The 27,584-nt window shown below is 43.6% G+C and overlaps 1 protein-coding gene across 1 annotated transcript in view; it reads right to left on the bottom strand.

Annotated features, from left to right (window-relative positions):
* LOC137167668 (dynein axonemal heavy chain 5-like) overlaps positions 1 to 27,584 on the bottom strand; it is a 243,129-nt gene that overhangs the window by 117,217 nt on the left and 98,328 nt on the right. Inside the window, exons 43-48 of the mRNA XM_067569914.1 lie at positions 17,367 to 17,554; positions 16,286 to 16,480; positions 6,190 to 6,324; positions 4,989 to 5,178; positions 2,151 to 2,368; positions 856 to 1,167 (exon numbers count right to left, since the gene is read on the bottom strand). Coding sequence (XP_067426015.1) covers positions 856 to 1,167; positions 2,151 to 2,368; positions 4,989 to 5,178; positions 6,190 to 6,324; positions 16,286 to 16,480; positions 17,367 to 17,554 — 1,238 coding nt within the window. The remainder of the gene's footprint in view (positions 1 to 855; positions 1,168 to 2,150; positions 2,369 to 4,988; positions 5,179 to 6,189; positions 6,325 to 16,285; positions 16,481 to 17,366; positions 17,555 to 27,584) is intronic.

Below are 27,584 nucleotides of genomic sequence, written 5' to 3' on the forward strand. Positions count from 1 at the left end.
GATTTTCCCTCTAGTCTTTTTGGATTCAGCATGATTTAGCCTAATAATTTATTAAGGAGATGCTATGTCAAAAATATCAAGCACACAAGTCTTAACTTACAAGTGCATGGTCCTACAGCAGTGTTTTCAACCTGTGGTCCGTGGACCCTGGAGGTCTGCAGACCATGTCTAAGCAGTCCGCAAAAGGTTTTTACTGCCATAAAACAGTGGTCTTCCACCTGGGGCCTGCAGACCCAGTCTAAGATTTCCAAAGGAGATTTCCAAAGGAGTCCGCATTTCCATTTGACATTTTTTAGGGGTCCGCAAATGAAAAAAGGTTGAAAATCAGTGTCCTACAGAACACACAGTGGATGGATCAAATACACCCCATCTGAAACTGAAGTTAATGGAGTTTAAATAAGGATGAATTTGGCCTGATTTTTTTCTAATTTATTTAAATATAAGACAAACAAAAAGTCCATTTAGAACCTCCTGAGCACTCTACTGATAATGTTAGTGACCAAGCATCATAAATTAATTCTGCCAGCCTGCAGCATAAAATAATCAAATGGAGACAACAATTTACCTCCATCGGCCAACAGATTAAAGAAAACAAAACTCTCCCACCATTCAAATTAATGGCCATATTATCCACCTATCATTTCATTCAGACTAAGTTATCTATTATTATAGGCCCTTTCTTGGTCCACATTATGCACTGTTGTTACCCTTCATGTCAGTTCTTTATTTTATCAAGTGAATAAACGGGATAAACAACTGAAGTAGAATGTAAGAAAAATAATGCTAATTTATCCAGAAGTGTTAAATAAACAGATTGGAATGCATTTTTCTTTGTAGCAAAATTGGCCTTAATACCTGAAATACACTGTTAAAGCAATTCCATAGGACATCAGAGTGTGTAGCAGGCAAAGTCTGCAGCCAAGCCTTTAAAATGGGCCTCCAATCTAACACTGAAGAACTCATGAAGACCATCCCATTACGAGATACTGTTGCTGGGGAAGCATTGTCAATGTTGTGGGGCTCAAAAACAATCTTGCAGTTTGGGGACATTGGAATGCGATCTCCATTAGCCAAAGTAAGGGTCTTGTTATCATCTAGTACAGAGTTCAGATTTTCAATCCATATTGCATCCACAGGACCATCCAAAATGATCCATACATGTTCTCCCTAAAATATACATGTACATGTGTAAATATTATGATAAAAAATATAGTTTTGTTGAACACCTAGGAGAATACATTACTTTACATAGACATTGGCTTGTAAATTATCTGGTCTGATGCTGAATGCTTTATTATTAATCATTATATTTCCTTTTATTTTTTTTTTTCAGTCTACCCAGTGATTTGAAATCTCATTTCATTAGTGTGTCATATCAAAGATTTTTTTATCAGAAGACACAGTGACAAAAAGTTCATTTCAATTGTTATAAACAGAGAGATGCTGCTTTCCCCTGTGACAGCCACATGGCCTGATCTTGTTCCCACAGAAGCAGATGAAAAACATTTCCTTTAACTTCAGTGAGAACGGGAGCAGGCCCACAATCCCTTAGCAGAAGATACCTTATTCTTTCATACCAAGCATTCACATTTTCTCATGCCTAAATAAAACACAACGCCGCCTTTGTAACATCTATGGCAGCGCTGTCTGCAGGTCTGAGGAGAGATAGGAGAAATCAGTGTGCAACATTTCTCAACCAAGGCTATAACTACATTGTTCCAATGTAATTACTAACCTGGAGTGGTGCTGATGTTTAACAAGGGTGGGAGAGACTCCCTCTCTTTGTCTCCACACTAACTCACTGAAAGTCCTTGCATTTGGAGTTGAAAAGAGTGGAAGGACTAAAGGTTTACAGAAGGTGAAAGAGGAAATCAAACTCTTCAGAGCTCACTAATCCAGACCCAGAACCTCAAGTCTCTAGTTGGAGAGGTGAGTGTTCTCTGGCATGTACTCCAGAGTAAGAACCCTGTGTACATTCCTAATCACTCAGACACTAACAATAGCTAAAAAAATTATATTTTCAAATTTGATTTGATCAAAACAGACCCTTCACATAAATGAAGCATTGAAAGGGATGTCTTTCTTTGCAATACCTTATGGAAACAGTATTAAATGCTATTATTGGCTGTCAGAACACAATATCCAGTTACCTTCTTTGCTTTTAAAGTTTTTCTCCATAAAGTAGAGAAAATGCCATCTGTCCAATCATTTGTAGCAACATCGAGAGTACCAAACATCTGGGAAGCTGTAATTGCCTTTGGGTTCATCCTCATCTCTTTATGAGGAATGCCACAGTCTGTCATTGCTTTCATCAAGATATTAATGCATTTTGTCTTTCCTGCACCAGTCGGACCCAGAGTCATCATACCTTAAAACAACATAGACTTGTTTTAAAATAAAATGCCAAAATGTCATACCACAATTTAATGATGCATTGCCTCAGAATGTTGCTTTTTTAAAATCAAAACTAAATTTTAAAAAGATGTTTTTCATTCCACTTTCTTGATGTTGACAAATGAAATTTTTAAATGTTTTATTAAAGGCTTTCATAAATGCCTGATTGATTCTGCTAAGCAAGTCAATGTGGCTCTGTATCCTCCCTTAGGCAGTTCTGTTCCTTTTGCTAATTGGAAAACACAGCTGCCTTTTGATGTCCATACGTGGTGACACTGAATTGATTGGTGGCAAACAAAAACAATCGTTTCAAAATATCCTTTACAAGAAAGAGTTGCTCTCAGTGATATACAAAACCAAGCTTTTCTTCCTGGAGTACGAGGAACAAAAACATACACTTGCATAAACCATGAAGACATTTTTTATATATTTTTCTTAGTAACAGACAAACTTACTACTTCATCAGTTTATACTCATGTTGCCTACTGAGATCTTAGACAATAAATTAAAATTAGGCTATAGCTGATCCTATTCAATTACTATATATTCAATCAACAAAGCTATGTGCCAAGAAACAATGACATAATTTGAAAGCAGATGGAACGTTCAGGCTGAGATTTTCAAAGCCATCCAGAGGATTTGGACACCCAGTTCCCATTAATTTTAATGGAAATTGGAAATCAAAATCCCATAGGTGGCTTCAAAAATCTCAGCTGCAAAGTTATGGAGGTTTTTACTAGTATAGAGCCTCTGATCAACATTATGGATCCAATTATGCATAATGCAGAGTGACTCCTTCTAAAATTAATAGGAGTTGTATGTGCTCAATATCTCATAGGAGGTGCTCAGAACTGTGCAGGATCCAGCCCTCTATTAGGAACATATGGTCTGAGCCAAACCCATTGCAGTTGGTGGGAGACTTTCCACTGACTTCATTGAACATTGGATCAGCTCATAGAGCAGAGCATGCTTCTAAGATCTGCACACAGAGGAGACACTACACACACACAGATCTCCCTCTATCCATGTAGGAGAACAATTACCTCTAAAGAACTGTTCCCCACTTTTCTCTGGGTCCCATGGAGAGCTCTCATAGATCTGAAGATCCATGAGTGGTAAGGGCATAGGGAGGAGGTGGAGCTAAGGGAATGTGCATTGTCTGCCCCCCACACACACTTCATGAAATTATCTGTGTAAAGTTAATACAGCGAAAAGTGATGTTAACTTTCCTGTGGTGTCTCACTTCCCTGGGCCACTGCCTAAAAGGAGTATTACTGGGCCAAACACACGCTGGGGGTCTCTAGCAGCAGATCTCACAAGTTGTATTAGAGTTGCACTGCCAGGGAGCTGGGACACAGTTTCAGGGGCCCAGACCCAATATGGAGGCACTGAACAGCAGGACCTCAATGGATCCTGGGGATCTGTGTGGATCTTAGGAGAATTCTGGTGTTTGTGGGTGGGCCTCCAGTTTCTTTCAATGCGTGGCAAATCCCACACTTCAGGAGTAAAATTCAAAGGAAACTCCACAAGGAGAAGCTTCAGGGTTTCCTGGGCCTCACATTGGTATTGCTCCAAGGGAGTATTATGGGGCCACAGAACTGCATACTGCACTAGACCAATGAAGCAAGAATTCTGTAAGTAAACTATTATTAGCCATAACATTATCTAGCCCTTTAGTTTAATCAGCCATAATACGCGAACTGACCTTTCGAGACAGTAAAGACCACAGATTTCAATATGATTTGTGAAGAAATATCTCCTGTTATTTGTTCTAAATGCAATAGAGCATTAGTTTAAGCTAGTGATCCCTGATTCTTGGACTATGGGAAAGGAAAAAAGGATCATCCTTCACAAATCCCTTCATAAAGCTTGACAACTTTAATCAGATTCCCTTTATCTCTTCTCCTTTCTGGGCTAAATAATTCTGGTCTTTGCAATTTCCCATGACATGTAAATCTGGCTGTACCAATGTCTTTGTTACCTTTCTATGGACTGGTTCAATTTCTATTTTGTCTTTCTTCAACTGAAGTGACCTAAACTGAACAGAGAAGTCCTAATGGTGTTTAGAATTGTAACAAGCATGTGGTGGTACATTACAGTTAAGGATTCAAGAGAGTTTCATTTGCAACCTCTTCATTTTAACATGCTAGTAACAACATGAAACATTCATCTTTTGAGCTGAAAGGAGTCATGATTGGGATCTGCCTGAATTTAACTTTTTTCAGAATATTGAGCAAAATCAGCTGTTTCTGAGTTTGGTGAGAAGGGGGAAAAATAAAATACATGCTCTACATTTTAACTTCCTCCTTAGAAACGTCAATTCCTCTCAAGGCCACACACTGATTTCTCATAAAAAGACATACTAGAGCAAAGCTAAACTGTCAATATTATGAGGACAAGGTGGGCGCTTTGTTTATTGTAAAAATTATTCTTAACAATTTTCTTCTAAAGAATACCCATACGAGGCTTTAGAAATGACATCTGTTTAGTTTCAAAATACATCATTAATGAACAAAATCTAAAATTTGTAGAAAATAAATGTAAAAGGCTTTACTGCTCTTATGGAGTAAGAGAGATTAATTTGGCATGCTAACCATGTCGGACTCGTTGAGTTTCATACAGCTGAATAAGCTTAAGAATCCATGGAGGATGATGAATAAGCCCTGCTTTCTCCGTCTCTTTCTGGATGGCTGACTCTAGTTCAGGATACCCAACCTTATCAAGAGTAATTCCGGGGAACAGGTCGTTAATCAGACTCATAAATAAAGGTTCATCTTCATCTACCTGTCAATAAAAAAGCAGGGGAAAACCCCAATTATTTATTCTTTAAAATTATTAATTATTATTGCAATTACAAACAACATGCAATAATATGTTATTTAAATGACAATGGTAAAATAGATATATTTTCTAAAACAAACATGAAAATTATGAGTGATGCACATTCAAATGGTTTTCAAACAATTTGGCCATAGGTATGAATTTCTAAATTCAATATTCACTTAAAATTTATGTGAATGTTTAAATTTTAGAACAATTCTTGTAAATCTCTCCATCTATTAGTCACTTAGACAAACAGGCTAGATTTCCCCTTACTTCTTCTCTTGAAGTCCAATTTCTTTCTTTGTAAATCATTAAAATACAGACTTCAGTATAAAAATGTGCATGAATTAGCTATATAGACAGCTATTTGTGAACCTGATCTTTGTGCATTTTAGCAGAGGCTACACACACTATAACCTTGCAGCTACAGCAAAATGGAAAAAACGAAGAATTCTTTGGATAGAAGAGGGTAATGATGGAAGGGAATAAAATAGATAAGTATTATTTAGCTGGTTCAAAACAGCCCACTCACTGTGAGTCATTCTGGTGGTTATGGTTTTTGAAAAGGCAGACTGCCAAGGATTAGTGTAAATTGAAATTCTGGATTAATAGGGATCTAAAATGATAGATGAAATGTTAATTCAGTGTGCTCTTTACCTCTTTCTTTTGTTAGCTCTCCTTTCCATTCCACATAGAAGTAATTTGAAAATTAGACTAGATTTTATGGGATTTCATATTATTATTTGTTTACTTGAAGTCTCTTATTTGTGTGTGTGTGTGTGGTGGGGGTTGGTCCTCTCTTCATTAAAAGAAAAAAAAATAAGCTCAGAGCACCATCACTCTGATATTCAAGACATTAAATGAGCAGCAGTATAACTGCAAAACTGCTGAGAAAATATACTTTATTTTATACTAACATATAATAAATACATTTTTAAAAGCATTTTGTGAAGGTAACCAATGTTACAATACCAGTTTGGAGAGGTTCATGTCCCGTAGAACTCTCATCACTACTGTTTTCTCTGGCTCATTGGGATTGGATCTTTTTACTGCTCCAAGAGTTCTTAAAACAGATAAAATATTTCGTAACCCAAAGTCATAGTGAACCTTAAAACAAAGTATGAAGACAATTAGTACTGTAAAGATTAAGCACTTTAAAGACATAGCAAAGGATGAAAACATAATGAATTTAAGAAGTAGCCTATTAGTGAAGTTTCACAGTTCTTCTTCCTTTCAAGAAGAGTAAAGATTTTTTTGGTGTCAGATTCTATAAACTATGTTCATTGTTGTAACTCCAGTTACATTTATTGCAGTAAACTCCAGTTACATTTACATTTACTTAACCTTAAAGTTGTAATACAAAGCAACAGCAAATAAAATCAAAGTTCTATCCTTAACACAGTGTGATGTCCAGAATTTGAAACACATATGGCTCTGTAAGTAAAATCACCCATGCCATGCTTAGAAACCTCTAAAATAGGTAAGTTCTACCAAATTGACTAAGGAGTGAATGATTTTTTACTGCCTCATTTTGGGACTGATACACAGACAAAAGTATGTGCAATCTCCTCAGCTGTGCAAGTAGCTGAAGGCTGTGGGTCCTGCCTTGTTGTAGGATGAACCAGTCAAAAGAAAACATGAGCCTGCCAATGAAAGCCTTTTCCTCTTCATCAAAAGATTCAGCCCTGGAACCACAAACCATTGGGATGCTGAAGGGTTGAGAGCTCATGCAAATCAGTCACTTCCTCCCTCACTTCACAATTCTGCACATTCATGTGTTTTAAATCATGCTGCTGTGAAGCAAGTTGGAGTTACTTTAACAATAGGTTGGAATAACATTCCTAAATAGCTAGTTTAGGGCAGAGCAGAGTTACTCCCACAAGCTGCCAAGTATTCTTGGCTCCCCATGGCAAACATGCCTGACCCAATCTTCTACCAAGCGTGCTGTCACTCCTTTGCTCTGAATGAAGTATTACAGCAATCACCACGCTGCAGCGACAAATGCTCACTTTGAGAACTTCAGATGAAATGTGATATAGAACGGCAAATTATTACCATTTTACTATCATTACAGAGAAAAAGAAGTACAACATTAACGCCAAATAAATCCATATCCTCAAGGAAGACATTGAATGTTGACCTAGCAGAGCAGAGACAGGCAAAAAGAAGCAACTACAACGGGAGGAAGAAAGTGCAAAATAATTCTAGATACAAAAAAGGAAATGCTGAAAGATCACTTCTCATCCAGTAACATCTTTTTGAAGGCACAGAATCTCCCCTAGTCCTGACTGCTCAGTGCAGATATCTGCTGAAATTCTGGGGGCAACTGAAGTGCTGCAACCATGAAAACTGTTCCCCTCATGCCATACCTCTTCCTCTTGATGTGCACTTGAGAATTTTCAGAACTGTGTAAACAGACTCAAACATTAGCAACCACACCTGATTATATTCTTGTAACTGTAAACCAAGCTTTAAACAATTAACTGTAAACTGTATTCAGACCCGGTCCAATGTCTTTTCTCCCTCTGGGTGGGATGAACTACTGGAGATGCAATTTCGAGAAAGGAAATTTTCAGGTAAGAAATTTGCCATCCTAAAGGAAAGGTTCTCCTCTACATCTCACTGCTGGGAAATCATAAGCAATACATAAAGAATAAGGAGGGAGAGAGAGAGAAAACAGATTATTAGCTAGGTTAGAAGACTATATCCTCCCTTCAAATACTTTGGTGCTTATCTGGGAACCACTACATGGACCAACTTTCTCCTGAAGGATGTATCTTCAGAGGACTGTATGTCAAGTCTGTAGTGCTTACTGAAAGATATGAATGTCTACAACTCTGTCTTGTGTATTTGTTCTGATATGGCCATACCTCTCTCTGCCCAGAAGATGGCTGTAGATCTAAATGTGGGAGCTGTTTTTTTCTCTGGGAGTGGCTGATTTGATGACACATAAGCTTCTCTGATGCATTCTTTTATACAGTTGGCTACTTTGAAGCTTTATCTAATTTGCATTTAAGGTGAACTACGACAAACAATCACATAATTTTTCTTTGCGCTTCCATAGGTTTTATATATATTAGGACTGTCCTATGTTCAACCAGACTGTGCAAAGGTAATGTCAGTCCTGGCATAGACAGGTAGATGGTAGAATAATTCCTGTAACACATGGGAAGGATGATGACACCTTAATGATGAAGTCTGCTAAACTTCTCATAATTCATTTGTCTTGGTGAAATGTTCAGCAGAGTTGTGAGATAGACAGGGACAATATATTTGAAACTCTCCACACTAGGTGACTGCAGAAATGATTACCTTACCAAGCTTGCAGAAATACTATCATAATCATCAGAAAAGAAATAGAGGCCGAAGAGGTTGGCGTGTTCCTGTTATCTGAGTCCTCTCTGGTTCCTTTGTTGGGTCCACAGCAAGGTTAGCAATTATCCTTCTAGACAGATATGCAGTCAAAGAAATCAGGAGAGAAAATCTCTCTGGAGTATCTTGTTCTAGCTTTACATTATCTGACTCAGAAAGCTCACCTTCTTCTGAGGAGGATAAGCTGGATAAGGGCAGAGGAGATTAAATCCCAGTGCCTGTACTAGTTTGGAAACAGGCTACCAATTCCCTATCCTGATGGAAATTGAGAAGACTGTCAGCTATTGGCTCAAGAATTGTAATCGCTTCTGGCTATAAGGATCTGTTGTTTGCTGAAGAGGTTCTGAAGAGTTTGGAGGGGAACTCAGAGGCTGCCATTCTCTTCAGGCTCTGGAGATTCTAGGTGACACATACATATATTTCAAGGCTGGACTACAGAGACTGAGAAATTATCTCTGAGACAATCAGAGGGAATGTGTCTGTATGTCTGTTGTAAGGTTTAAAAATAAAACCATAAAAGTATGCTCTGTTAAATACTGTTAGATATAGTATAGTGCAAAGTGAGGGAATACTGTATAAAGAACACAATAGATTTACTACCTAATTTTTAAGACATTATTCAAATGTATTCCAAATACTTTTTGCAAATGTTTGTGGATGTATTAAATATTTGTTCATAATGAATTGTATTGTATTCTCTCAGGCTGATTGGCAGCCTGTCATTAATATCTATATTCAGGGGTTTGCATACATAGCTTTGAGGTTTAATTCTCCATAATACTCTTCTGAAAAGTCCTGAAAAGACAGAACTTTTTCTGTGCTTTACTGAATTGGGCATTCTTGGCACATTTCCATCATCTGATGCAGGATTAGGTCATGTGACATTACCGTTTCTGCAGCTATGATCATGTCATCTGCTATAATTTTAACTCCTTGAATATGACCAAATATCTCCTCATTTTTCTGCTGAAAGACCTCACTTGCAGCCTTGACTCCAAACAGCAGATATCAAAAGCAGTCTCTTCTCTTCCACATGGAGTGTCGACTGTGCAGATATGCTGATCCAGCTTTATCTGCCAATAATCATACTTCTCATCAAGGATAGTGAAGACTGTCTTGAATATCAAAAGGTTCAAAACATCCTCGGTGGTGGCTATACTGTGGTACTGTGTACACAGCTTTATTCAGGTCCTATAGGTCCAAACAAAGTGCCATTCTTTTTCTATATGATCTCAAGGCTATTAATGCAAGTGTGTGTTTCCCAATCTAGGTTATACTCCTGCTTTTTCCATCTGGTGTAAGGTATTCTTAAGTCTGTGTATATATATTTCAGCACTTTTGTACAACCAGTATCACCTGGGAGCTGCACTGAAGTAATGCTCTCCTTCAAATTCCCAAAGGCCCTCAAATACAATCTTGTATCTGGCAGTCAGGCCTTCCTTGGGGATAGGCTCAGTTATTCCTACAGTGTAAATTCAGCAGATTATGTTCAGCACTACACATTCTGTCAGTGAGGTATCTTTACGGTACCAGGGTAAAGCTGTAACAATGGACCTAGTATTCAGTGTCAGCTACTCCTCTTGGCTTTATAGAAGACCCTCCAAAGGAAGGTTGCTTTAGGCAACTCGTTCATGGTTTTTCCTTGACCTAGGTCACCAGCCATACGTATAAACTGCCCATATTCAGGAACTGCACAGGTACAGGATGTTTTCTGTGCCCCTTTCTAGGCACTCAGCAGCCCCCTTTGCATACTATGTCATAGAGTTTTTACCGCCACACTTGCAACAAACCTTTCTGTATGCAATAAAACTTTGTACAGTATCCACCTGTTGTATATTTTGTGTCCTGCCTAGCTTGCCATAGCTAATAGAGCTCAGTCAGTTCTGTCTGATCTTAGAGTCGGAGAATAAACCCAGTCTGTGTGTGTTTACATCTCCCAGTGTTCCTGTCTGCTGGTTTCTCTCTGAGTGAAAGTAACTTCCAAGTATCCAAACATAACAGCACCCATAAACAGTGCTCTCTACTTTATCCAAGTCTGATTTGTCTCTCTCTTTAGTCTTTGTTTTGAATTTCCTTACTGTGGGGGTCATGGCACTTACCACTTCATAGTCCTAGGAATCTTAATGACATCTGGTTACTCATCCAGCCTTCTTGTTGGCCACTTCTCTTTGTCGTCTGGTTCCTCAGACAAGTCTCTGCTCTGGAGTAAGGGGAAGACCCATCTTGCCTCAAAGAATCAAACTGCCTTAGTTACCAAGGGCCAGATTTTCAAAGGTATTTAGGTGCTCAAAGTTGAAGATAAATGTCTAGTGGAATTTTCAAGAGCACCTAAGCAGTTTAGGTGCCTAACACTCATTGAAAATTTGGCATCAAGAATCCAAATGTACGGGACTTACAAGGAGATAAAAAATTAGGGGCATCTAAAATAGCTTTTCTTTATTTTAAAGTTCAGTTTGTTTGGACTTTCAAGGGCCAGAAGCAAGTGATGAGTGCCCCATTGCACAGCTGGAAATCTCACTTTTTCAGTTGGTATCAAGTTTTCATTATTATTCTGGATGGGTCATAAGAACGACCATGCTAGGTCAGACCAGAGGTCCATCTAGTCCAGTATCCTGTCTTCTGACAGTGACCAATGCCAGATGATTCAGACGGAATGAACAGAACATGGCCTTTTTTAGTGATCCATCCTCAGTTGTCCAGTCCCAACTTCTGGCAGTTGGAAATTTATGGACACCCAGAGCCAGGGGTTGCATCCCTGACTACCTTGGCTAATCGCCATGATGGACCTATCCTCCATGAACTTATCTAATTTTTTTCTGAACCCAGTTGTACTTTTGGCTTCACAACATTCTATGGCAACAAGCTCCACACATTCACTGTGCGTTGTCTGAAGAAATACTTCCTTATGTTTGTGTTAAACCTGCTACTTATTAAATTCATTGAGTGACCTCTAGTTCCGTCATTGGGCGACCCCTAGTGTTATGTCAACGGGTAAATAACCTTCCCTATTCACTCTCTCCTCAGGAGGTCATCTAGTCCAACCCCCTGCTCAAAGCAGGACTAACCCCGACTAAATCATCCCAGCCAGGCTTTGTCAAACTGCACCTTAAAATTCTCTAAGAATGGAGATTCCACCACCTCCCCAGGTAACCCATTCCAGTGCTTCACCACCCGCTTAGAGAAAAACTTTTTCCTAATATCCAATCTAGATCTTCCCTACTGCAACTTGAGACTATTGCTCCTAGTCCTGCCATCTACTAGCACTGAAAACAGGTTAGTTCCATCCTCCCTGGAACCTCCTTTCAGGTAGTTAAAAGTTACTATCAAATCCCCCCCTTTCTTCTCTTCTGCAGGCTAAACAAGCCTAGTTCTCTCAACCTCTCCTCATAAATCATGTGCTCCAGCCCTCTAATCATTTTTATTGCCCTCCACTGGACTCTTTCCAATTTGTCCACATCCTTTTTGTAGTGGGAGGCCCAAAACTGGACACAATACTCCAAATGCGGCCTCACCAATGCCAAATAGAGGGGAATAATCACCTCTCGTGATCTGCTGGCAATGCTCCTACTAATGCAGCTCAATATGCTATTAGCCTTCTTGACAACCAGGGCACACTGTTGACTCATATCCAGCTTCTTATCCACTGTAACCCCCAGGTCCTTTTCTGCCGAACTGCTGCCTAGCCAGTTGGTCCCCAGTCTGTAGCGGTGAATGGGATTCTACTGTCCTAAGTGCAGGACTCTGCACTTATCATTGTTGAACCTCGTCAGATTTCTTTTGGCCTAATCCTCTAATTTGTCTAGGTCACTCTGTATCCTATCCTTGCCCTCCAGCGCATCTACCACTCCCCTCAGCTAAGTGTCATCTGCAAAATTGCTGAGCGTGCAATCCACCCCATCCTCCAGGTCATTAATGAAGATGTTGAACAAAACTGGCCCTAGCACCGACCCCTGGGACAATCTGCTTATTACTGGCTGCCAACTAAACATCAAGCCATTGATCACTACCCATTGAGCCCAATGATCTAGCCAGCTTTCTATCCATCTTATACTCCATTCATCCAATCCATACTTCTTTAACTTGCTGATAAGAATACTGTGGGAGACCGTATCAAAAGCTTTGCTAAAGTTAAGGTATAGCACGTCCACCGCTTTCCCCACATCCACAGTCAGTCATCACATCATAGAAGGCAATCAGGTTGGTCAGACATGACTTGCCCTTGGTGAATCCATTCTTACTGTTCCTGATCACTTTTCTCTCTTCCAAGTGCCTCAAAATGGATTCCTTGAGGACCTGCTTCATGATTTTTCCGGGGACTGAGGTGAGGCTGACTGGTCTGTAGTTCCCCGGATCCTCCTTCTTCCCTTTTTTGAACATGGGCACTATATGACTATAACCTCAATCAGGTTTCTTTAAAATACAGCCAGCTTTCTTGGACTTCTTTCCCCCTCATATTAGCCTCCCACAGGATCCTGCCTATCAGCTCCCTGAGGGAGTCAAAGTCTGCTTTTCCGAAGTCCAGGTTCTGTATCTTGCTGTTCTCTTTTCTTCCTTTTGTCAGGATCCTGAACTTGACCATCTCATGGTCACTGCTGCCCAGGTTACCACCCACTTTCACTTCTCTTACCAATTATTCCCTCTTTGTGAGCTGCAGGTTAAAAGGAGCACAGCCCCTAGTAGGTTCCTCCAGCACTTGCACCAGGAAGTTGTCTGCGACACTCTTCAAAAACTTCCAAAAGACTTTATCATATCCCATCTTAGTCGTGTCTTTTCTTAGCTGAACAGTCCCAGTCTTTTTAATTTCTCCTCATATTGAAGTTGTTCCATATACCTAATTACTTCTGTTGCCCTTCTCTGCTCTTTTTCCAATTCTAATATACCTTTTTTGAGATAGAGTGATCAGAACTGCATGCAGTATTCAAGATGTGGGTGTACCATGCATTTATATAGTGGCATTATTATTATATTTTCCTAACATTCTGTTACCTTTTTTGACTGCTGCTGCACAGTGAGTCGACATTGTCAGAGAAATATCCACGACTCCAAGACCATTTCTTGAGTGGTAACAGCTAGTTTAGACCCCATCATTTTGTATGTATAGTTGGAATTATTTTTTCCAATGTGCATTACTTTGCATTTATCAACACTGAATTTCATCTGCCATTTTGTCACTCAGTCAAGTGAAATCCCTATGTAACTCTTTGCTGTCAGCTTTGAATTTAACTATCTTGGATTATGAGCTATCTATTCACATAATCACACACACAAACACAGGATGGCCCTAGTCCCACATTGGGATATTCAGGATTGTGCCAGTGGGAATAACACAGATGCACAGGAGCTCTGGTGAGTAAACTATTTAGACAGCTGTGTAAATCCTCTCCACATGTCACACTATCCAGTGCTCTCCCAGTACACACTTGTGCTAGGTCTACTACAGGTAAACTGGACGAGGGGTAGAAAGTGGATAAAACCTGGCTATAGTCATCCAGAGCAGTTGTTATTCCCCTACCTAAAACAAGCACTACAAAGGAACTTCATCAAGTCCCTCAAGTTAATCCTTCACTATATCTGGAGCAAGTATGTTGGTGCCAAAGGAAATTGTCATGCACATGCAGGACATACTGTAATGAGCCAGCAGATGGTGGCACTTCCAAGCACCCAAAGGAAGGTACAGCTTGGAGCAAAGGTAATAGCAGCAGACCACTCCAGTGGACAACAGTTCCCTCTGCTAATGGTAGGCATAGAAGGCCAAGAAAGGAGTCATGAGTGAACTATGCATACACACACAAAAACATTGTGCACTGTCCCACAGAAACCTCTCTGCAACATGAGGAATTCGGATACTCATACTCTCAGAAAGGTATCACAAACAGGACACACCGGCTGTGAACAGCCACTGACCAGTCAGAAATTTTCACTTAGGACACAGCCAACGCCAACACCAGATCAACAGATAGAATCAGATCCCTGACAAGGATACAAAACAGACCATCATCACCCAGAGCTGGCAAGGCAATTCTCCCAACGTACAGGTGACCCAGCCAAACAACCACCAAGACATAGGATGTGGTAGTCGTATCAAAAAACACCAATAGGCACTCACACTAAAAGCAACAGTTTTCCCTTCCAAGGCTATGGTAATCTCCAAGACAAAATATTAGGGGTGAATTCAGTATTGTTCCACATATAGTTTCCCACTTCTAATGTCTGTGGACGTATCTCCCAGCATGGTGGAGAGAACCATATCCAGAACAGAAACTAACAGAAGCAACACAAACAAACCATTCAGACAAGGAGAAAATCCAACACAGCATCCCACTGAGACTGACCCTGGGGAAATAAGCCAGAGTATGTCCAATACAATATCTCTGCAGACAACTGTCTTGCTGACCCAGGAAATGGTGCGTGCACAAAAATTCCTCAATCTCATGACAAATCTGTACCCAGCACAGGGTTTCTCTGAGACAAGTCCTCTCACTCCAGAACACCCTCTGATATAGTGAAACCCTTTCTCTCTAGGTGCTGGACGTTGTCCCTACAAAAAACACCATCTGGTTACCTCAAAAGGCCTGCTTATAAAGCAAAAAGTGGACAGATGAAGCAGGATCATAAGCAATATGCAAATTGTTACCAATTATGCTGGATCAATATTTGGGAATGGCTCAAGTTCACAGACAAGGCAGACCCTCTGGGCAATATTACAGGAAAGCCAGCAGCTGACAAGATTCGTCAGAAAATCAATCTGCAACAGAGAGCTGCTATATGAGTGAAATTAACCTGAAAAAAAATCAGTCTAATGTCAAAAATAATGAGGCCAGGCAGTTAACAGAGTCTGGATGGGGAGGTGGGAGAGTTAATACATGGAGAGAGAAAAACATCCCAATCTGCACATTTCTTTTTTCTGAAATAATGGGCATGATTCACCCCTGGGTTGCTCAAGTTGTATGTCAAGATTACTCCACTGAAGTCAGTGATACCATGGGGTAGAACTGGAGTAATGTAGTGATGAATCTGGCCCAATATGACTCTTTTCAATGGATCTCACACTGTGCAGGACACCTAGTTTGTGCTTTGCCTCATTGTTCACATCTCCTCTCTCTGGATAACCCTTTGAGAGTCCCTAGTGGGCATCCAGAACAGAAAATTCAGAATTCAGCAACTTTTGCATAGATTCGCAACAAAAATCTGTACCTTTGTCTGCATTTAAATAACTCTCACTAGATAAAATGGTATGTTTCTGGTAACAACTAGTAGGATGTGCCAAACATAGGAACGTGATTTCTGGACACTGTGAAATTAGTTAAAATTCATAAAATTCAAGATCCCTTTTTTACTATGTACACATACATATGTATTCTGTAGCAAATAACCAAAATCAGAAAAGAGCAATTGCTGAAAAATTTGGCTTCTATCCATATATCTGCAAACTGTCCCTGATATTTCATCCATTAAAGCTTAATATTTTAATTTTTTTAAAAACCCACACCAAATCAACAAGCTTTTGTTAGTGGGTAAACTACTTTGAAAATTAGAATAACATGATTATTTAAGATTCAGTTGCTAGTACATTTTGAACTGTGAACCTAACCAAAAGGTAGGCTTGCTCAACTTCAAAATGGACAGTAATACACATAAAAACTAGTCTATATTCACTTACAGCAGTGACTTACTCTTAAACAAATGTTTATTTCACCTGTTTAGATAACTGTTCTTCACAAAGTTTGTAGAGTGTGTAAAATTTTCGACTAAGGATTTGATTGTCTCTGAAACCTGCACTTGCCAGCTTGACTCTCATAATAATGCCACGGTCAGGCACCATCATAGCTACTGTACGAAATTGAATCTTTAGATTTTCTGGAAGTTCCTGTCGTCCTGCATAACCAGGGTTCTGAAAGACACAGGGTGCAAAATAATAAATTATCACTTAGCCACAGTGTGAGCAGAGAGTTTATTTTTTTCTGGATATTACTTGATATAAACACAGGAGTGAGTGCTGGAATGACAACCAGAGCATGCAGCTCTCACATACCATTATCCAATTTTGTCTAAAATACTTCAGCTCATGCAATATGTAACACTGAGACCCTTGGAATGTCTAGTAAATGTGATGCTTTGGTAAATCACAGTAATATTATTAATATATTTTAAAACAATTTTAAAATAAAGATAAATGCCTCAATCAGTTATGACTTAAGAGCACTCAACAAGGGTGCTTATGCCACATTTATGCTCCCCTGTTCCTATACTCATTATGTTGGCAGGCAGAGGATGTGCACTGCCCAGGAGGAATCCTCCAGTAGCCAGTTACTGGATCTTGGGCAGCTTTGCACCACCCCTAGTACTGGAGGATTGATGGCAAAAATTCTAAGTTCTGATGGAGAGGTTGATGGGACAGCAAACTATGAGTCTTGAAAGAGCCAACTCTGTGTCCTTTTGTTTGTTTGTTTGTTTTTGTTCCTGTTTGTAAAAATATTTCACCTCAGCCTGAGAAGTTTTCAATATCCAATTTTTAAAAAAGAAGCATCCTAAAATATGTGGTTTATGATGAAAATATGACTATTATCCAGTACAGCAATTCCTATGTTCCAATTAGAGATAAGGGCAACAGAAGATGTCAATATTATTTATGAGCCAATAAACTATCAGTCAAATCCTGCTTGCTTTACACATACAAGCAGTCCCAATGACTACATACAAATATTCCCCTAAGACTATTTTTATGGGTAAAGGAAACAGGAATACGTCCTATGATGCCATGATTCACACACACATACCATAGTCAGAAATATGCCAAATTCTCTGTCCATGTCAACAACATCACCATCAGTAAAGATGAACTGGGGCTTCTTATTCTTCTTACACTGAAGTACAATATAGATCTGCTGAGCAGCTACTGATAGAACAGGAAGTTCAATGCGATTAAATTCATCAAAGCAACCCCATGCACCCGACTGGGCTAAACCTATGAGAAAAGGAGGGGGAAAACCACAAAAATTTTGTTAGACACAGTATATCAGAGTATATGTAAAGTACAGTTTTGGATATATAATGTAACATGGGAAAAACTATGAGAATGAGATAATACAGTGGCATAAGGAGGAAAAACTCAGAATAAATCAGCCTACCCATTAGAACCACACAGGGGAAAATTCCGCAATAAAACAGATGTATGAACACCTTCTTAGAGAATTCTAAGCTTTTACAGCTACCATTATTGAAGCCTGGGTTCCCTGTAAATATTATATACAGCACCTATGGGCAAAAAAAAAAAAGCAGCCCGACACCCTTTGTAGTGCATGGAGACCCAACAGTGCAAGGGGCCAAGAAAGCATGTATGAAGTTGTTTTTGAGGGGATCCACTTGAAGTAGAGCTTGGGACCATATCCAGATATCATTGTGCTCCTGATAGCACCACAACTCAGCTTTTTATAGTAATCAATGTATATAGCAAGAACTGAATGGCAGAAAGAGTTCTCCTCCTCTGAAATCACACACCATTACAACTAATGCATGTAACAGGCAGTGGAGTGGAGTTGTGGTCTGATGTTATAAATATTTTGGAATAGTTGTACTTTAAATAGGGTCAAATTCCTCTCTTTTGCATCAAACCCAAGTCACCCGGCTTATTGCAGGGGGTTATGCAGTTAAAAGGGCGAGGGAAGAAATTCTCTCCCATGGTTCTGGAGTGGCAGTGAAGGTGCTGCAGTAGCCCAGTTCTGCTATTTCACTCCCACCCCAAGAGAGGCAACAGCCAGTAAATATGTGCAAGAGCTGATCCACTGTGTCCCCTCCTCTCACAGCCCACTGTTTCCCTACCTCTAAACCTTCATGCACTTGGATAAAGGGAACCCCAGGGGCTGGCCCCTATGGAGCAGTCTCTGTGCAAGCTCGCTAAACCCTGCCCCGGCTCTAGTGCAGCAGAATCTCCCCCATTCTCCTGCAGGAAGACAATCCATGGCCACAGCGGAGGCATCAGGATTAGACCCAGACAGTAGTTTGGGGCAGAAGATGACTAACACTTGGTAACAACTGATTAGGAGACCATTCCAAGTACAGAGGGGGATACGGAGGAAGGTATTAAATTGGGAATGGATAAGGAAACTGAGGATCATTGTGCAATAGAGGGAGTGACCTGGAAAGAGATAAGACTAGAGCTGTGAGCTGGAACAGAGTTGTGGAATGCTTTAAAGACAAGGACAAGAAACTCAAACTGAACAAAAAAAAAAAAAAAAAAAAAAAAGAAAGAGGAGGAGGAACCAGTACAAATATTTAAGATGGGGGTGGGGAGGTAGAGGTAAGAGGGAGATGACATTGGTGGACAGACTATAGTTGGAAGGGCTCAGTACAGGGAAGGGAAATACAAAGATGCCAGAGGGCAGAATGTTATGGTCACCAGGGAGGGAAAATACAGAATGTGGTATTCTGCCTGAAAGACTATTTACAGCAAATTCTTTAATATAATACAATTTTATGTTCTTTGTAGGGATCGCTTGATTTAAAACATTTCTCTAATATACAACCATTATAAGAAGAAAACTGACACGGCCCTGTGTAAACAAACCATGATTCTGCATATTCATATTCTGTATTTTTCCCTTCTTGGTTACCATATGGATGCCATACTATCCAGTCCTTGCCACAGAATTGTCCTCCAATATCTAAGTTTTCATTTACATTTTTTCTAGCCTTTATTGTTATGAAAAAATCTTTATAAACATGAACCAAATCTCAATCAATGTAGGCTTGTCTTCCTCCAGACGGTCTGAAACAGTAACAGAGAGCTGTGAGCAGTCCTAGTCATCTTAATGGGCAGCTAACAATGAAATCTAAAATTTACAATTTAAAACCTGATTCAGGAGAGCATTTCTATTCAAGAAGGGCACCTAAGCATGTTCTTAATTTTATGCATATGCTTAAGTGCTTCTCCGAATCAGGGCCTAAATGTCAACACTGTTAACTACTTCGCTACTGTTATTTTTAGCAGAAACATCCAGCTAGTATCTTTATCCCACAATGCCAAGCTTCCTCTGAAAACCTCAGGTGTCCAAAACCCGAATTACCCGAACCCAGATGCCAAAACTTCCAGCTTCAGCCCTGCGAATAGCCGTGATGCAGTTACTCACTGTCAATATAGAAATGTGCAGCATACTGAAAGCATTAAATGTTGAGACAGTATAAAGTAAATTAAATTTAATATCAAAATAAAACACACAGGTGCTGTTATACTGGATGCATTTTTCCTTTTCATGTTTAATTTTTTTAAACTCTTCCTTTTTAATTTCAGTAAAGCTGCCACAGAATTTCTCATCTACTGCACCAAAGTGCTGAAGAATCCAGGGACCTGATGCAGAATTTAGGTCAAACTTGCCCCAGATTACATAGGAGGTAAAAGCATATGTCTTAAACATATATATTAGGCAAATATAGGATGAGATATGATAACACTGGCTCAGGACGGCCACATTTTGCATTATTAATTAAGAACCTATTTTAACAACACCACTGGAGCTTTTAAAAAGAACATAACAGAAAACTCATAGTCTTATAACTGCTTAGGACAAAATAAGTTAAATGTGTCTGGAAACCTCCTGCCTGCTCCTCCCCACCCCAACCAATGGGCCTTTATAAGTTACGCATATGTCCTACAAGAAGCATTATTGGCTCTGTGATGTTGAACTACAATATGTACAGGGTCTTCAGATTTTTTGTGCCAGTGATTGCAGCATAGGTGAAATAAACCAAGGGTTGATTTTTGTAGATTTTGCAGAAACTGTTTTCTCACAGAATTCCAAGAAACTGAAAATACCCCGGTCTTTGTGCATTTACATACACACACACACTATGTTAATACAGATTGCCTATAAATTGCATTCTTTGGGAGAGGTCATCCCTCTGGTGTTAAAAGCTGTAGCATGGGACTCTGTGGGAAGAAATCTTTGGGAGGATTTCGTCACAGCATCCCATGGAGAGGATTGATTGACTTCTCTGCAAAAAGGAACACAGTCAATTCCTAAACCTTGCAGATCTACATGGAAGCCCAATGCTTCTTCAACAACTCTGGGCCGCAGCAGGCTGCTCCTTGTTGCCGTGGCGGCTGTGCTGCCAGGGACTAACCCTGGCTGCAGTGGCTCTTGGGACTCAAGGGGGAGACTCTGTGGAAAAGTTATTACAGTTTGGGGCTGTATTACCTTTTCCAGGGTTTCTCCACAAACCTGGACATGGAACGATGTGAGTCCCAACCTGACCCACCCAGTTTTCTCCCCTCCCCCAGTTTATACCACTGGGCCTCCTCAGAACTAACTTGTGTGCAGGGATTGCAGGAGAAGAAAACCATGCCAAAGAGTGGCTGAGCCTCCTTCTGAGTAGAGAGGGGAGATCTTTGCACAGAGGCTCCTCACCATGTGTGTATCTAGGGAAGGGAAACGAACCAGTACTTTCATTGTATCTTGCTTATCTTGCCCATGTGAAAGGCCAACTCTTTTCTAATGTGATGTGTTTTTTTAAGATCTGAAGGAGTTTATTCACCACTGCATGACGCTAGTTTTATGTCAGTGAGATTCCATTAATCTTAATGGTGATCTACTGTTGTAAATCGAGGGAGCCTTTATTTGTCTGAATTCTTTTTTCTTACTTGTCTTTCGTGAACATGGGAAAAGGGTCATTTTAGAGTGTTACAGAGTAATAGGATTATGTTTAAGAACTATGTATAAAACAAGGTTACTTACCAGTAACTGATGTTCTTCGAGATGTGTTGTTCATGTCCATTCCACTATAGGTGAGTGCACGCCTCCATGCACGATTCCCGGAACTTTTTTCCACTTAGTAGATCCCGTAGGGCCGGCTCCGGTGCCCCCTGGAGCCCCACACACATGCTGCGGTATATGAGGCACTGCCAGCCCTATGCCCTCTCAGTCCCTTCTTTCTGCCAACTCCAGCAGCGGGGACGGGGGATGGGTTGTGGAATGGACATGAACAACACATCTCGAAGAACATCAGTTACTGGTGAGTAACCTTGTTTTCTTCTTCGAGTGATTGCTCATGTCCATTCCACTATAGGTGACTAACAAGCAATACCTTTGGAGGTGGGTAGGAGTTACCGGTGAGCTGCCCTCAGCACCGCTCTGCCGACTCCCGCGTCCTCTCTCGCCTGCTGGACGATGGTGTAGTGGGACGTGAAGGTATGCACTGATGACCAGGTGGCAGCTTTGCAGATGTCCTGCAGGAGCACTCTCTCCAGGAAGGCTGCAGACGAGGCTTGAGCTCTAGTTGAGTGTGCTGTGATGGTTCCCAGAAGCAGCACTCTTGCCTGCTCATAGCAGAACTTGATGCATGAAGTAATCCATGAGGAGATGTGCTGGGTGGAGACAGGTGATCCCTTCATCCGGTCAGCCACTGCGACGAAGAGATGCATCGATTTCTGGAACGGCTTTGTACGCTCGATGCAGAAGGCCACAACTCGTCTCACGTCCAGTGAATGCCATCTTCTCTCTTCCTCTAAACTGTGCGGTTTGGGAAAAGACATGGGGAGAAAAATACTTTGGTTACAATGAAATTGGGAAACCACTTTGGGCAGGAAAGCTGGATGCAGCCTCAACTGCACCTTATCCTTATAGAATACTGTATAAGGGGGCTCCGAGTCAAGGCCCTCATCTTGGAGACCCTCCTAGCTGAGGTAATGGTCACCAGGAAGGCCACCCTCCATGAAAGCATGAGCAGAGGGCATGAAGCCATGGGTTCGGAAGGGAGCCCCATGAGTCTCGAGAGTACCAGGTTAAGATCCCAGGGAGGCACAAGGTCATGGACCTGCAGATAAAGCCTCTCCACCCCCTTGAGGAACCTGACCAACATGGGATGGGAGAACAGGGATCTCCCCTCTAGCAGTTGATGGAAGGCCAAAATGGCCGCCACGTGAACCTTCAACGAGGCCAACGCCAGACCCTGGAGCTTTAGCTGGAGCAGGTACTCCAGGATCGCCTGTATAGGCGAGAGGCTGGGCAGAATACCCCGGGACTCCGCCCAACAGGTAAACCACCTCCACTTAGCCCGATACATGACTTGTGTGGAAGGCTTCCTGCTGCCCAGCAGGACTTGCTGGACCTGCATCGAGCTTCTCTCTTTCTCTCTTTGTCAGCCACAGAGCCTCCAGGCCGTGAGGTGCAGGGAGTCCAGGTCCAGGTGCAACAGGGGACCATGTTCCTGGGAGAGAAGATCGTGCCGCCTCGGGAGCTCCATGGGCGGGGCAATTGAAAGGTCCAGCAGCATGCTAAACCAGTGCTGTCTTGGCCAGGCCAAGGCGATGAGTATAACGTCCGCCCTGTCCCTCTTTATTTTCAACAGGACCTTGGGCAGGAGCAGAATGGGTGGGAACACGTACATGAGGGTCCCCATCCAGTCGATGAGGAATGCGTCAGAAATCGACACAGTCTCGGGACGCTGGTGCAAGCAGAACCTCGGACACTTCATGTTCCAGGTCAACGCAAATAGGTCCAGTTGGGGAACTCCCCACTTCTGGAAGATCATAGCCACCACCTCTGGGTGCAACGACCAGTCGTGGCAGGGTAGAAACGACCTGCTGAGGCAATCCGCCTCGTCATTCCTCACTCTCGGGAGGTGAGAGGCAGTCAAGTGGAAATCATGCCTCACGGCAAAGTTCCACAGATGGATAGCTTCCTCACAGAGGGCCGATGAGCATGCTCCCCCCTGCCTGTTTATGTAAAACATGGCTGCGATGTTGTCCATCAGCACCTGCACCACTCTGCCTGTCAGGAATCGGAGGAACGCCTTGCATGCTAGGCGAATGGCCCTCAGCTCCTTCACGTTGATGTGCAGGTGCCTCTCCTCCCCCAACCAGAGCCCCTGAGTGCCTAGGTTGGCGCTGATGTGGGCTCCCCATCCCACAACCGAGGCGTCGGAGATTAGAGTGACCGATGGGACCAGTTCCCCAAATTAGACACCCTTCAACACTGCCCTGGGAGTCCGCCACGAGTTTAGGGAGGTTAGGATGGGCAGGGGAACTGTGACCACGCAATCCAGTGGGTGTCTGCTCGGCACATATACTGAGGCCAACCACTCCTGAAGCGGTCTGAGCCTCAGATGAGCTAGTTTCACTACATACGTGCAGGCTGCCATATGGCATAACAGCTGTAAGCAGTGCCTGGCTGTTGTCGTAGGGCATCTGTGCATCTGGGAGATAATAGAGACCATCGCCTCGAAATGTGGTTGAGGCAGGAAGGCTCTGGCCTGGGAAGCGTCCAGGGTAGCCCCAATGAATTCTATACGTTGCACTGGGGTTAGTGTGGACTTCTGCTTGTATATGAGCAGTCCCAGCCTACTGCATGTGGAGCAAGTGAGGGTCACGCTCTCCTGCACTTGGAACCTGGACCTGCCCCTGACCAGCCAATCGTCCAGGTAAGGAAAAATTTGCACACCCCCTTTCATCTCAGGTGGGCAGCCACTACCGCCATGCATTTGGTGAACACCCTTGGAGCCGAAGATAGGCCAAAGGGTAAGTCTGTAAATTGGTAGTGGGAGCCAGCCATCATGAAGCAAAGAAAGCACCTGTGGCTGGGGAGGATAGACACATGAAAGTATGCGTCCTTGAGATCGAAGGCGGCATACCAGTCTCCTGGATCCAGGGAAGGGATTATGGAGGCTAGGGAAACCATGCGAAACCTGAGTCGTTTGACGTATTTGTTTAGACGACGCAGGTCTAATATAGGTCTCAGACCTCCCTTTGCCTTTGGGATGAGGAAGTACCTCAAACAGAACCCCTTCCCCCTTTTGTCTTGAGGGACCATTTCCACTGCTCCTATGTTGAGGAGGGTGTCCAATTCCTGCAAGAGGAGTTGCTCCTGAGAGGGGTCCCTGAAAAGGGATGGAGGGGGAGGGTTGTTGGGGGGGATAGATGTAAACTGTAGGGCTTAGCCCCATGAGACTATCCCAAGGACCCAGTGGTCTCACGTGATCTTTGCCCATTCGGGATAAAAGGGCCTTAACCTGTTTAGGAAAAGGGGGGGTGGATCCAGGACAGCAGTCAGGGCGCCACCCTCGGGCACACCATCAAAACTGTCTCCTCCGGTTACCCGACCCCCTGGGGGCCCCTGCTGGGGGGCTGAGGATGAGCTTGGGGGCTGATTCCTCCTTCTAAACCCCCTATTCCTGTCCCTATTTCTATAGGACTGAAAGGGCCTAGGCGGAGGCTTTGGCTGCTGCTGCGCCTGGGGCCGTGACTACCGCTGGAAGCCTGGGGCGTGTACAGGCCCAGGGAGCGAAGCGTGGCCCTGGAGTCCTTCAGACCGTGCAGCTTTGCATCGGTCTGGTCAGAGAATAAGGCCAACCCATCAAAGGGGAGGTCCTGAATCGATTGCTGCACCTCCTGGGACAGGCCCAAGGATTGCAGCCACGAGCACCTTCTCATACAGATGGTGGAGGCTATGGCCCTACCCACCAACTCAGCAGCATCACTGGACGTCTGGAGCACTGCCCTAGCCACTGTGGTTCCTTCCTCCACGACAGTGATAAAGTCTGCGGCCTGGTCCGGGGGCAAGGCCTCAGCGAACCACCTGAGGGAGTCCCAAAAATTGAAATTATATCTACCCAGGAGGGCCTGATGGTTGGCAATCCTGAACTGCAGGCTTGCCATGGAATAAACCTTTCTCCCAAACAAATCCAGCTTTTTGTTGTCTTTGTTTTTGGGAGTGGACCCTGGCTGGCCTTGCCTGTCCTGCTAGTTCGCCGTGTCTATCACCAGGGTTCCCAGGGCAGGGTGAGTGAACAGATACTCGAACCCTTCGGCCGGGACATAATACTTTTTCTCGGCCACCTTTGACATAGGGGCGACTGAGGAAGGGGTTTGCCACAGAGCCTATACAATTTTGAGGACTCTTTTGTGGACTGGTAGGGCCACTCTCACTGGGGCAGTCACCACCAGCACATTAAAGTCATTGGCCTCTTCCAACTCCTTCACCTCCAGCCCCAAGTTGGAGGCCACCCTCTTGAGCAGCTCTTGGTGCATCCTGAAATCCTCCAGTGGCACCATGTGGTCCTAGGAGACTGCCTCGTCCATTGAGGAGGAAGAGGACTGCCAAGGTGTGTCCTGTGGGTGCTCCCCCTCCTGACGAAGGGTTGCACCTGTTGAGGGTCCTTCCATAGGGTCCGACTCCTCATCTGCTGGAGCACGGACTGCACCCCCGATGACAGGAGGGACTGGGGCCCCAGCCCCATCTGGATACCCCATGGGGCCCAATAAGGCCATTGTTGTGGCCATTGACCCTGGGGCCAACCCGGGGCTGACTACACCACATGCTGTGACACTTTGTGGGGGTGTCAGCTCTCCCAACGACTGTCCCCCCTGGGAGACCTCGAGCCACTGGGCCGGCGGTGCTGTTCACGTCCTCGGTCCCGGGTGCCCTTCTGTGCTGGGGACCGCCCCCTCAACGCCTCCGACCTGGAGGATGATGAGGACCACCTCCATCACCGCGAGCAGTGCCGATGACCAGAGGTGTGCTCCACAGAGCTCGAGGTACTGGAGCGTCGTCTTGGTACCGATGACTTCTGGTGATGCTTGCCTTTCGGTGACCGAGACCGGCGCTGCTCTGAACTCTGCGGTGCCGAGCCAGACTCCGGTGACCGGGTTCCGTGTCGTGGGCTGCACAGTGCTGGGTCCTTTGATGACGACCAGGTTCTGCACTGCCTCGATTCGGGCGAACTCCTCAGTACCGGGTCCTCCAACGGCGACTGGGTTCTGCGCTGCTTCGGTGCGGGCGAACTCGTCGGTGCCGGGGAACTTGGACGGGAGCTGTCTGAGCACCACCCGGCAGATCTCAAGCAGTGCCGCCTACTGGCCTGCGCTGTCTCCGATGCCGGAGATCAACGTCGGCGCCAAGAGGGAGACTCCTCGTCCTGAGTCAAAGCAGGCCAGCTCGATGACACTGACCTGGAGCAACTGCTGGGGGAGCATCTTCGCTCTACCCCCAGTGGCTGTCCAGCAGGAGATCTTCCTCCCCGTACCGGGGATCTCCACCGCCCTTCGGGGGGACCCAATGCGGGTTTTCCCCGTGACATCGGCCCCTTCTCCCTCGGCATAGGGGGGGGCGGAGGTGGTGTAGGCAAGGCCAACACGGCTCTTGCCGCCTGAAAAGCCTCCAGTGTCGAAGGCGTCGGCAGGGGCATTCTCCCACTTCCAGGAGTCAGGGAAGGCTCCCTGACCGGAGATGCAGGCACCGGAGAAAGAGTCTCGACAGGCCGAGTTCGGTGCATCTCTGTACTCAACCCTGCCCGTACTGACGGCGCAGGGGAATATCCGCGCTCCGAGCGTGCCTTTTTGCTCCTCAGTGCCGGCGATGCTGTGCGGTGCTGAGTTGAGGCCGGTGCCAGCAACGTTGCTCGGTGCCGAGTCGAGGTCGGTGCCAGTGGTGCACTCTGCACCGAGGTCACGCTCGGTGCTGAGGTGGAGTGGGCTGAGTTCTGTCTCCATTAGCAGGGCTTTTAACCAGATCTCTCGGTCCTCCTGAGTCCTCTGTTTAAAAGCCCTACAGATCTTACACTTGTCTTTCCTGTGTGCCTCCCCCAAGCACTTAAGGCAGCAGTCATGGGGGTCGCTGAGCAGGAAGGCCTTCCCACAGGAGGCACATGGCTTGAATCCTGGCGACTGGGATATAGCCCAGCCACTCTAAGTCCCCGCAGGGACTTGCCTTATCTCTAACTACACTAATAATGTTTAACAACTACTTAACAAACTAAACTATTTAGAATAACAAACAAATTAAAAGAAGGGGAATAGTACTTGCTGAGAGCAAGGCTAGTTCCAGTAACCGTCACGAGTGGAAAGAAGAAACTGAGGGGGCGTAGGGCCGGCAGTGCCTCATATACCGCGGCATATGTGCAGGGCTCCAGGGGGTGCTGGAGCCAGCCCTACGGGATCTGCTAAGGGGAAAAAAGTTCCGGGAACCATGGACGGAGGCGTGCACTCACCTATAGTGGAATGGACATGA

The sequence above is a fragment of the Emydura macquarii genome, unplaced genomic scaffold (assembly GCF_026122565.2).
Source record: "Emydura macquarii macquarii isolate MOO-44397 ecotype Brisbane River unplaced genomic scaffold, CSIRO-AGI_Emac_v2 contig_2948, whole genome shotgun sequence".
NCBI lineage: Eukaryota > Metazoa > Chordata > Testudines > Chelidae > Emydura > Emydura macquarii.